Genomic DNA, 12489 nt, shown 5'->3' with positions numbered 1-12489 from the left:
GACACCATGTTTTTATTTTTTCGTCTTTGAACGAAAATAGGGTTTCCCGGTCAGAAAATTATCGCTTTTTTACGAGAAAAATAGCATAAAAATTGATTTTAAACAGCGTTTGACATGCTTCGAAGTACGGTAATGGAATATTTTGAAATTTTTTGTCACGAAGCGCGCCGGGCGCGTCACCCTTCTTTACCCTTCGGATATTGTCTTGAACGCACAAACAAAACGCCGCTATTTGGATATAACTATGGATTATTTGGAACCAAACCAACATTTGTTATTGAAGTAGAAGTCCTGGGCGTGCATTCTGACAAAGAACAGCAAAGGTAATCCAATTTTTCTAATAGTAAATCTGAGTTTGGTGAGTACCACACTTGGTGGGTGTCAAAATAGCTAGCCCGTGATGGCCGGGGTATCTACTCAGAATATTGCAAAATGTGCTTTCACCGAAAAGCTATTTTAAAATCGGACACCGCGATTGCATAAAGGAGTTCTGTATCTATAATTCTTAAAATAATTGTTATGTTTTTTGTGAACGTTTATCGTGAGTAATTTAGTAAATTCACCGGAAGTGTTCGGTGGGAATGCTAGTCACATGCTAGTCACATGCTAATGTAAAAAGCTGGTTTTTGATATAAATATGAATTTGATTGAACAAAACATGCATGTATTGTATAACATAATGTCCTAGGAGTGTCATCTGACGAAGATCATCAAAGGTTAGTGCTGCATTTAGCTGTGGTTTGGGTTTATGTGACATTATATGCTAGCTTGAAAAATGGGTGTCTGATTATTTCTGGCTGGGTACTCTGCTGACATAATCTAATGTTTTGCTTTCGTTGTAAAGCCTTTTGAAATCGGACAGTGTGGTTAGATTAACGAGAGTCTTGTCTTTAAAATGGTGTAAAATCGTCATATGTTTGAGAAATTGAAGTAATAGCATTTCTAAGGTATTTGAATATCGCGCCACGGGATTCCACTGGCTGTTGAAGCGTCCCACTGGCCCAGAGAGGTTTAAGGTCTTGCTCACATCGGCTACGGAGAGCGTGATCACACAGTCGTCCGGAAGAGCTGGTGCTCTCATGCATGCTTCAGTGTTGCTTGATTCGAAGCGAGCATAAAAGGCATTAAGCTCGTCTGGTAGGCTCGCGTCATTGGGCAGCTCGCGGCTGGGTTTCCCTTTGTAGTCCGTAATAGTTTGCAAGCCCTGCCTCATCCGACAAACATCAGAGCCGGTGTAGTAAAATTCAATCTTAGTTCTGTATTGACGCCTGTTTGATGGTTTGACTGAGGGCGTAGCAGGATTAATTATAAGCGTCCAGATTAATGTTCTGCTCCTTGAAAGCAGCAGCTCTACCCTTTAGCTCATTGCGGATGTTGCCTGTGGTTGGGATATGTATGACCAGTCACTGTGGGGACGACGTCGTTGATGCACTTATTGATGAAGCCGGTGACTGAGGTGGTGTACTCCTCAATGCCATTGGATGAATCTCGGAACATATTCCAGTCTGTGCTAGCAAAACCGTCCTGTAGCTTAGTATCCAAGTCATCTGACAACTTATGTATTGAGCGAGTCACTGGTACTGCCTTCTTTAGTTTTGCTTGTAAGCAGGAATATGGAGGATAGAATTATGGTAAGATTTACCAAATGGACGGCAAGGCAGAGCTTTGTATGCGTCTCTGTGTGTGGAGTAAAGGTTGTCTGCATTAAAGTCCCCGGCTACTAGGAGCGCCGCTTCTGGATGAGCATTGTTTGCTTATGGCCTTATACAGCTCGCTGAGTGCGGTCTTAGTGCAAGCATCGATTTGTGGTGGTAAATAGACGGCTATGAATAATATAGATGAGAACTCTCTTGGTAGATAGTGTGGTCTACAGCTTATCATGAGGTACTCTACCTCATGTGAGCAATACCGCAAGACTTCTTTAATATTAGACATCGCGCATCAGCTGTTATTGACAAATAGATACACATCCCCGCTCCTTGTCTTACCAGATGTAGCTGCTTTGTCCTACTGATGCACGGAAAATCCAGCCAGCTCTATATTATCCATGTTGTCGTTTGGCCACGACTCGGTGAAACATAAGATATTATAGTTTTAATGTCTCGTTGGTAGGATAGTCTCAATTGTATATCATCCATTTTGTTTTCCAATGATTGCACGTTGGCCAATAGTACAGATGGTAGTGGAGGTTTACTCACTCGCCTACGAATTCTCACAAGGCACCATGACCTCCGCCCCCTTTTTCTCCGTCTTTTCTTCACGTGAATGATGGGGATTTGGGCCTGGTCTCGAGAAAGCAGCATATCCTGTGCGTCGGACTCGTTAAAGAAAAAAATCTTTGTCCAGTTTGATGTGAGTAATCGCTGTTCTGATAACCAGAAGCTCTTTTCATAAGAGACGGTAGCAGCAACATTATGTACAAAATAAGTTACAAACAATGTGAAAAAAATAAATAAAGAGCACAGTTGGTTAGGAGCCCGTAAAACGCCAGCCATCCCCTCCGGCGCCATTATTAGGGTACACAGGGCGAGAAAAAAATTATAGTAATCTAGGTGAAAGACAAACACATTCAATACCACTTTGCCCACTCTTGCCTGCATCTAGCTGATCTAGGGTGTAATCATTAGTCCAAGCAGAAGAGAATTTCTATTGGACAAATTCAAATATGTTTATTCCCGTTTTGTTCCGTTTGCTTCAGTATAAGAAAAGTTTTTCAACAGAATCGTCAGAATGAATCCACACATCCCTGATCACCCGCAAACACAGTTCACTTTCATAGCAGCCACATAAAAACAGCATGATAACATTGGTCTTTGTATAATTCCTTCTCGCATCTGAGCACTATATTTCTCTCCCTTTTTCCTTCGCTTGTGGAATTCAGTGCACAACACAACAACTGTCTGTGACCAGGCAAAAAACACTTTCCAAGCCAAACCTTCATGCCATAGGCGATAACCGCTACACACAGCCTACATCGTTGTCACCATATTAGCTACCGTCATAGTCAACATAGCTTCTAGACCTGATGTATTAGTAAACCCGCTACAATCATGCAGTACAGTGTACAGCAAGCAGTTACACCGCCGGGCCCCAGAGGCAATAAAATAATAAAACCAAAAGCTTACCTTGACTTGGAAGAGTTCCAGTGTCGGATAACTATAGCCAGCTAGCTAACATAGCATCCCTCTCTGTTTGAATACTTTAAAGTATTACTTAAGTCGTTTTTGGGGTATCCGTACTTTACTTTACTATTTATATTTATACGTTTACTTTTAAGTCACTACATTCCTAAAGAAAATTATGTACATTTTACTCCATACATTTTCCCAGACATATAAAAGTATTTGTTACATTTTGAATGCTTAGCAGGACAGGACAATTGTCTAATTCACACACGTATCAAGAGCACATCCCTGGTCATCCTACTGCCTCTTATCTGGCAGATCACTAAACACATGCTTTGTTTGTAAATTATAGTGTTGGAGTGTGCCCCTGGCTATATGTAACAAAATTTAAAAAATAGAAAATGTGGCTCTGCTTTGCTTAATAAATGGAATTTGAAATGATTTATACTTGTACTTTTGATACTTAAGTATATTTTAGCAATTATATTTACTTAAGTATATTTAAAACCAAATACTTTCAGACTTTTACTCAAGTAATATTTTACATGGGGTACTTTTTTGCGCCCACGGTTTACCACAGTATCTTTACTTTTACTTAAGTATGACAATTGGCAATTTTTTCCACCACTGGGTGTTTGAGTAGGCTAAACCAGCTAGCTGCATTTGCTAGCTAAGTAATGAAAGTGAAAAAAATATCTCTCTCAAAACTGTTCAACTATTGTCTTTCTCTCTATTTGTGTTAACTACTCACCTCATGTTATGCACTGCAGTGCTAGCTATCTATAGCTTATGCTTTCAGTACTAGATTCATTCTATGATTCATTGATTGGGTGGGAAACTGCAATGCTGCAAGAGCTCTGATAGGTTGGATAATTACTGTGCAAGTCTATGGAAGGGGGTGAGAACCATGAGCCTCCTGGGTTTTGTATTAAAGTCAATGTACCCAGGGGAGGACGGAAACGATCTGTCCTCCGGCTACATCATGGTGCTACCCTAGAGAGTGATGTTGAGGGTAGTGTAGACATTGATTCCAAAACAGTGGGTTTTAATCAATTATTTGGTGACGTGAACATATTTAGCATACTTTTATCTAAAAAGGATAACTTTTTTATGTTTCACTATTTTTATTTTTATGAAATTCACTGAGGAAAATGGTCCTCCCCTTCCTCCTTTGAGGAGCCTTCGCTGCATGCAACCTACTTTGTGACTTGAACCTCTTAAACATCGGCACCTTTTTTAAAATGTTTCGCCTAATATGACATACCCAAATCTAACTGCCTGTAGCTCAGGCCCTGAAGCAAGGATATGCATATTCTTGGTACCATTTGAAAGGAAACACTTTGAACTTTGTGGAAATGTGAAAGGAATGTAGGAGAATATAACACAATAGATCTGGTAAAAGACAACGTAAAGAAAAAAACTACCGTTCTTTTGTAATTTTCTTTGTACCATCATCTTTGAAATGCAAGAGAAAGGCCATAACGTATTATTCCAGCCCAGATGCAATTTAGATTTTGGCCACTAGATGACAGCAGTGTATGTGCAAAGTTTTAGACTGATCCAATGAACCATTGCATTTCTGTTCAAAATGTTGTATCAAGACTGCCCAAATGTGACTAATTTGTTTATTAATAACTTTTCATGTTCAAAATTGTGCACTCTCCTCAAACAATAGCATGGTATTCTTTCACTGTAATAGCTACTGTAAATTGGACAGTGCAGTTAGATTAACAAGAATGTAAGCTTTCTGCCAATATCAGATATGTCTAGGTCGTCCTGGGAAATGTTCTTGTTACTTACAACCTCATGCTAATCGCATTAGCCTACGTTAGCTCAACCGTCCCGTTGACGGGACACCGATCCCGAAGAAGCACATTTTTACTCCTTAACTTATTTAAGCTTGCCATAATAAAGGGATAGAATACTTATTGACTCAAGACATTTCAGCTTTTCATTTTGAATTAATTTGTAAAAATGTCTAAAAGCATACAGTTATTACACTTTGACATTATGAGATTTGTGTCTAGCCAGTGACACAAAATCAAAATGTTATCAATTTTAAATTCAAGGGGTGTGAATACTTTCTGAAGGCACTTTAGTCAGTGTGTGTGTGTGTGTGTGTGTGTGTGTGTGTGTGTGTGTGTGTGTGTGTGTGTGTGTGTGTGTGTGTGTGTGTGTGTGTGTGTGTACCTGAGGAGGCATCGCGGGCAGTGTAATTGTGTAGAACACTGCGAGGGAGAGTTGCTTCAGAGAGAAGAGGACTGAATGTCTGGAGAGGAGAGAACACTGATGATCACACACACATGCACAAACTTGTGTAGTAAATGTGTATCTCTACCCCTGTGTGTAGTTGCACCAGTGTATGTATGTGTATGTGTGTGTGTCCTACAAAGGTGTCTTTGTGCTAGTCAGGGTGCTGTGTGTGTGTATGCCCTGACCTCATCTGCTTCTCTTAGGTGTAGTGTGCCTACCTCCTCCCCTAGGAGATCCCGTTTCCTCCGCAGTGCATTAGCCCTCCTGCACGCACGCACGCACGCACGCACGCACGCACGCACGCACGCACACACACACACACACACACACACACACACAGGACACACACACACAGCACACACATAGCACAGGGAAATATACATTCATTATGTGGAGAAACATGCAAACTGAAGTGCACTTTTAACCACTTGAATACATCCAAACCAAACACACATGCATCAGTTTAGCCATGACATTGAATTAATGAATCCCCAGAGATGATGAATGTTTCTCGCTTCATCTCGTCTCTTACCTCTGTAGTCTACTGTCTGTCTCTGTCAGTTGGCTCTGTGCTGCTGAACACAACAAAAAACCATCACTAAAACCTCACACACCATCACAATTATTACTTAATTGCACTATCACAACACATAAAATATCATCACATATATACCACAAGTCGACAAAACATATCAAATGTATTCATTTAAACGTTATAATTTAGGGTCACTGGGGCACATTATTGAACGGCAACAATTTAGGCAACACCTCTGAATGATTTACAAGACAGTATCAGCTCCAATGTATTCCTATCCAAAGGAAAACATTTGTCAATCATATTTCCCCAAGGCCATAACGATGTCACTGCCGGGGGGTTGAAACCCACATTCCAAGGTTATAACAGCAAAATATAAACTTTTCAAAAATGTCTCGCGCATACAACACTGGTGCTAGTTTTCTGCTCTCTCTTTGACATTTTTGGAATCACTCTTAGAACGTCAAACGTTTATGTTGAAACAGTAAAGGTTATAGTACTCATCTAAGTTATGAATGTTGATATGATGCGCGTGTGTCGCTGGGAGACTCACCGTGTGCTGTCAGCAGCTGGAGAACTGAACACCACGAAAGAAGAACCAGTATTACTCTACGTGGACCGTTCATCTCAGAGCTTATCCACCCGGAGGTTAACGAAACATTTCACAGGACAGACCGGAGAGTAGAGGAGGATCTCTGTTCGTTACCGGACTTCCCGCGGTTCACGTCCACGCGCACATAGTTGAGCGTGCCCCTCGGATGGATGACGAGTGCACGAGTTCACCTGCGTGCAGGTGCGGGGTGTGAATGAATTTTGTGCCAAACTGGTGACATCAAACCGACTGAAAGGATATATTACCCAGTGGTGTAAAGTACTTAAGTAAAAATACTTTAAAGTACTACTTAAGTCGTTTTTGGGGAAATCTGTACTTTACTATTTATATTTTTGACTACTTTTACTTTTACTTCACTACATTCCTAAATAAAATAATGTACTTTTTACTCCATATATTTTTCTTCACCCCCAAAAGCACTCTTTACATTTTGAATGCTTAGAAGGACAGGAAACGGGCCCAATTCACACACGTATCAAAAGAACATCCATGGTCATCCTTATTTCCTCTGACCTGGCAGACTCACTAAACACAAATGCTTAGTTTCTAAATGATGTCTGAGTGTTGGAGTATGCCCTAGCTATCTGCTATACTTTTACTTTTGATAGGTAAGTATATTTTTGTAATTGCATCTACTGTTGTTAAGTCACTGAACAGTACATATACAGTACCAGTCAAAACTTTGGACACACCTACTCATTCAAAGGTTTTTATTTATTTTTACTATTTTCTACATTGAAGAATAATAGTGAAGACATCAAAACTATGAAATAACACATATGGAATCATGTAGTAACCAAAAAAGTGTTAAACAAATCAAAATATATTTTAATAGGGAACAAGATTGCACCCTTCAAGATTGTTGGAAAAGCCAGGTGAAGCTGGTTGAGAGAATGCCAAGAGTGTGCAAAGCTGTCATCAAGGTAAAGGGTCACTAATTTGAAGAATCTCAAATATAAAATATATTTTGATTTGTTTAACACTTTTTGGGGTACTACATGATTCCGTATGTGTTATTTCATAGTTTTGATGTCTTCACTATTATTCTACAATGTAGAAAAAGGTAAAAATAAAGAAAACCCCTGGAATGAGTAGGTGTGTCCAAACTAAGGGTAAGGGTTATGGTTAGGTAAGGGTTATGGTTAAGGTTGAGGGTAGGGTAGGGTAGGGTAGGGTGGGGTTGGGTAGGAGTTAAGGTTAGAGTATGGGTATGGATGTTCCAAGGATCCCTGATTGCAGTATCCACAGGAGAATAGTGGACTACCTGCAAGTTAGAGAGATTCCCTGAGTTTAGGACACAAATGCAACAAATTAATTGACTGTAGGGCCTACTTATGATTACAAATGTAGTCTTACTTTAGAGACAGTAATTTAACTTGAATAAAATTATAAATGAGATTGTGTGTGTGTGTGTGTGTGTGTGTGTGTGTGTGTGTGTGTGTGTGTGTGTGTGTGTGTGTGTGTGCGTGTGTGTGTGCGTGCGTGTGCGTGCGTGCGCGTGCGTGTGTGTGTGTGTGTGTGTGTGTGTGTGCGTGTGTGTGTGTGTGTGTGTGTGTGTGTGTGTGTGTCTGTAAGACTTGGACTCCCTCTGCTGGCCATTGATGTATGCCTATCTGATATGAGTGAAAATGGACACGAGCAAAAATCTCTGAATGTTTAATAACAGTATAATGTACATGTTTAATAGTATTATCATGATATACATGTTAATGTCCTGGATACATAATGTGTCTTAAATAATTTAAACAGTAGAGGAGGGGGTTTGGGGTGGCATGAGTGGTGGTATTGTTAGAAAGTTAGTGGGGGTTGAGTAAGGCTTGATAGGGTTGCATACCAATGAAGTATTGGGGGGTTAAGGAGTGGGATTGCTGATGGGGGTTCATGAGTGGTGGATGGGTATCAGGTATTTTGGAGTGGGTAAGTGTGTAGCAGTAGAGTCTGCTGAGGGGAGGACAGCTCATAATAATGGTCGGAAGGGAGCGAATGGAATGGCATCTAATGACCTGGAAACCATGTGTTTGATGTGTTTGATACCATTCCACTGATTCCGCATTAGCTGTTACCACGAGCCCGTCCTCCCCAATTTGGTGCCACCAACCTCCTGTGGTGGGTAGGAGGGCAAAGTCAGTCGGCTACAGACAGCTGCCTAGTAATGTGACATCACTTCCTGGCAGCCAGTTCAGCGTTGACTTCGTCCTCAGTTTTGAGGCTGTGCCATTGGGAGATGGGCCGGCGGGGGTTGGCCAGCATGTCTGACCAATGACGGAGCTCCGTGCCGCTGCTGGCTCCACCCAGAAACACCTTCCCGATGGCATCATTCTTCCCAATCTTATCGTAGTCCAACACTGTCACTGCTACCTGCACCTTCTACACACAGAGAAACACAGACCTCTGCTCGAAGGGTTGATAAATTATAAAGGAATTCATTGTAAGGGATAAGTGAGAGAGAGAGAGAGAGAGAGAGAGAGAGAGAGAGAGAGAGAGAGAGAGAGAGAGTGTGTGTGGGAGAGTATCTGTTCGAAGGGCACCTCAAAGCTGAAGGACTCATTGTAGTAAGGGTTGAGAGTGTTCTTCTTGATGCTGGTTTTCTTCTTCTTCAGTCTTTTTCCATTCTGCAGTAGGTGGATCTTTACATAGGGGTCTAACAGAAGAGACAGAGATTAACCTAACACAAAACGCTCTCTCTTTCTCTCTGTCTCTCTCTGTTTCTCGCTGTCTCTTTCTCTCTCTCTCTGTCTCTCTCTCCCCCACACACACCCAGCTCACCCGACAGTCCTCCTACATCCATCTTCTTTAGGTTTTTTGCCTCGAGGACAACGATGCTTAATTTCCCTGTTGTAGGAACATATCATATCAGAGACAGACAGATATCACCCAGCTGCTCTGACTGGAGAGAGAGAGGGCCAGAGGTAAGTGCTTTGTGACTTTCTGTCCTATATATTTCTTCCTTCTCTCTTTTTTACTCTATCTATCCTCCTGGTCTCTCCACTCTCACCTCCTCTTTCTCTGCCTTCTTCAGCTCCCGCTACTCCTGTATCATCTGACTGAAGTCCAGGCTGCTCATTGGGACTCGTAGTGCCCCAATCACGTCATGTTTAGAGAAACGGTCAAAGTCATACACTGTCATCACCAGAGTCCTGCCTCCCAGCTCACTGTACAGTACCTGCATACACATACAGTATACACACACACACGCACGCATGCACATAGACACACACACAAAAATGTTGTTGAATGTGGGGTCAGGGTTAGGGTTTAGAGGTCAGAGATTAAGGGTCATGGTTAGGCTACCTTGAAGGGGAAAGTCTCATTGAAGGTTGGGTTGAGTGTCTTCCTGTGAACTTTAGTCTCAAACTTCCTCTTCTTGTCTGGTAGTAGGTAGAGTTTAACAACGGGTCTGAACTTCCCCCCACATCCATGGCTGGGAGATCACAAGCCTGCAGGATACCTACTACCATCTATAAATGGGAAAGGGGGGCAGAGTGTAGGGAGAAGACCCACAGCTATAGCATGTGTCAGATGGAATAATATGTTGTTACTCAGTCCTGCTCCGCAGGACATTGGTTAGCAGAATCAGATGTGTTAGAACAAGGAGTTCTCACCGTGTTCTCTGTGAAGTTGTAGTCCAATGAGAACTCCAGTCTGCCCAACTTCACTTCCTCTTTAGGCTCCTCCTCCCTGCCAGTCAATCCAGTCTCTGTGTCACCCTCATCCTTTAGGGGCTACAGGACACACACACAAACACACAGAAAAACCTGATACATACTAAGCAGCAGACCTACACAGCTTAAAAAACGTATTCAGGATCGGTGGGTCCCCTACGGGACGGTTGAGCTAACGTAGGCTAATGCGATTAGCATGAGGTTGTAAGTAACAAGAACATTTCCCAGGACATAGACATATCTGATATTGGCAGAAAGCTTAAATTCTTGTTAATCTAGCTGACCTGTCCAATTTACAGTAGCTATTACAGTGAAAGAATACCATGCTATTGTTTGAGGAGAGTGCACAGTTTTGAACATGAAAAGTTATTGATAAGCAAATTAGGCACATTTGGGCAGTCTTGATACAAAATTTTGAACAGAAAGGCAATGGATCATTGGATCAGTCTAAAACGTTTTACATACACTGCTGCCATCTAATGGCCAAAATCTAAATTGCACCTGGGCTGGAATAATACATTATGCCCTTTCTCTTGCATTTCAAAGATCATGGTAGACTTTTTTTTTAAAGAATGGTTGGTTTTTTCTTTTACCAGATCTAATGTGTTATATTCTCCTGCATTCCTTTCACATTTCCACAAAGTTCAAAGTTCCAAAGTACCATTTGAAAGGAAACTTTCAAATGGTACCAAGAATATGCATATCCTTGCTTCAGGGCCTGAGCTACTGGCAGTTAGATTTGGGTATGTCATTTTAGACAAAAATTGAAAAAAAGGGTCCGATCCTCAAGAGGTTGTTGCTTTACGCCACACTAATTATTAAAAGTTTGTGTGTAGCCCTCCACAGAGAGATGATATTACGCAATGTGTGTGTGTGTGTGTGTGTGTGTGTGTGTGTGTGTGTGTGTGTGTGTACCTCAGAGTTGTCTCCATCCAGCTCAGTGTACGTGTTCAAGCCGTTCTTTCCCTTCTTCTCCTTATCTGTGTCCTTTACTTTCTTTTTCAGACATTTCCTCCACACACACAAACAGTATGACAACACCAGACACACACTCACCATGCATAGAGCTCCTACAGCCCAGGATGGCAGTGCACACACGCGCGCACACACACACGCGCACACACACGCGCACACACACATAAGCATACGCAATGTAAATATATCAAAACCAAGTGTTTTATATAACACCGGAGGGTTTCACTAGCTTGTGAGAATATTTTATTTCTCAATTGAGTACTTTATGCACTTTAACGGTACTTTAACTTGGTTGTGACAATTAACTTAGAGCTTTGAAGGCTCTGGAAACCCTCCCCTGATTGGTTTTTACTCACTGTGGAGGGGGTGCAATTCGCCATAAACTTTGTGGGGGTGTGGCCTCCAGGCCCAGGTTCTGGGGTTGCTGTGGCATTTGGGTTGATTGACAGGGGAGAGGGGGAGGGGCTGGGCTTTGCCTGGGTGCCCATATAACTGCCTGTCATCACCTAGGTCCTAGAGAGAGAGAGAGAGAGAGAGAGAGAGAGAGAGAGAGAGACACAGAGACACGGAGAGTCTGTCAAAATATGTAAATTATTGCATCCAAACTAGCTCTGTATTTAAATTTGAGTGAGTGGTTACATTTCCCAGACCAATCCCTTAGAATACCAAACAAAGTGACATGGCAGGCTGTTTAAATTACATATTGTTTATTTAAAAGTAACTAACAGTCCCGCAACATTCCAGAGAGCTGGCCAAAAATTACTATAACATTTCATATAGACAGTGCTTATTAGAAAATTTGTGTGGGATACTGCAGCTGGCAGGAACATTGCATGCATCTGTAGCACATGCTGTTAACTTTAGATCCATATAAATGATCGCCACCATCTCATGGACTTCATAAAAGTGCATGTTTTGAGATACATCCAGACGTATGTGTTATAGAGTGATTATAGATGTGTGTGTGTGTGTGTGTGTGTGCATGTGCGCGTGCGTGTGTCAGATGGCCTCTTGTGTTTCTGCTAGTCTGGCACTAAGACCTGCTGTTCAAAGGATACACAACCTTGTTCCCTGTCAAACCTGCTGACAACACAGCACATGGGAGAGAGGTGTGGAGGGAGAGAGGGGGACAGAAGAAAGGCCATCATGAGTGTGAGATCTCTAAAGAAAGGATGTGAGAATGTTTCTGTCCAGAGTAGGAACTGTCCCAATTCACTTCCTACCCCTTCACGTTTGTCCTAAACCTTCTATGTTTTCAGATCTGAATCTGGGAAACCGACTCACTCAGCTCCTAACCATCATCCATGTTGGTGGCAAATATTCCAT

General features: G+C 41.8%; 1 protein-coding gene and 1 pseudogene across 1 annotated transcript in view; both read right to left on the bottom strand.

Annotated features, from left to right (window-relative positions):
• Window positions 1–6629, bottom strand: part of LOC115151357 (otogelin-like protein) — a 58811-nt gene extending 52182 nt beyond the window's left edge. Inside the window, exons 1-4 of the mRNA XM_029695271.1 lie at window positions 6467–6629; window positions 5911–5953; window positions 5597–5642; window positions 5316–5394 (exon numbers count right to left, since the gene is read on the bottom strand). Coding sequence (XP_029551131.1) covers window positions 5316–5394; window positions 5597–5642; window positions 5911–5953; window positions 6467–6539 — 241 coding nt within the window. The 5' untranslated portion in view covers window positions 6540–6629. The remainder of the gene's footprint in view (window positions 1–5315; window positions 5395–5596; window positions 5643–5910; window positions 5954–6466) is intronic.
• Window positions 6630–8686: 2057 nt separating this feature from the next.
• On the bottom strand, window positions 8687–11666 carry LOC115151356 (synaptotagmin-1-like; annotated as a pseudogene).
• Between the last annotated feature and the right edge of the window lie 823 nt (window positions 11667–12489).

This window comes from Salmo trutta, chromosome 17 (genome assembly GCF_901001165.1).
Source record: "Salmo trutta chromosome 17, fSalTru1.1, whole genome shotgun sequence".
NCBI lineage: Eukaryota > Metazoa > Chordata > Actinopteri > Salmoniformes > Salmonidae > Salmo > Salmo trutta.
This window is presented reverse-complemented; position numbering and strand designations above follow the sequence as displayed.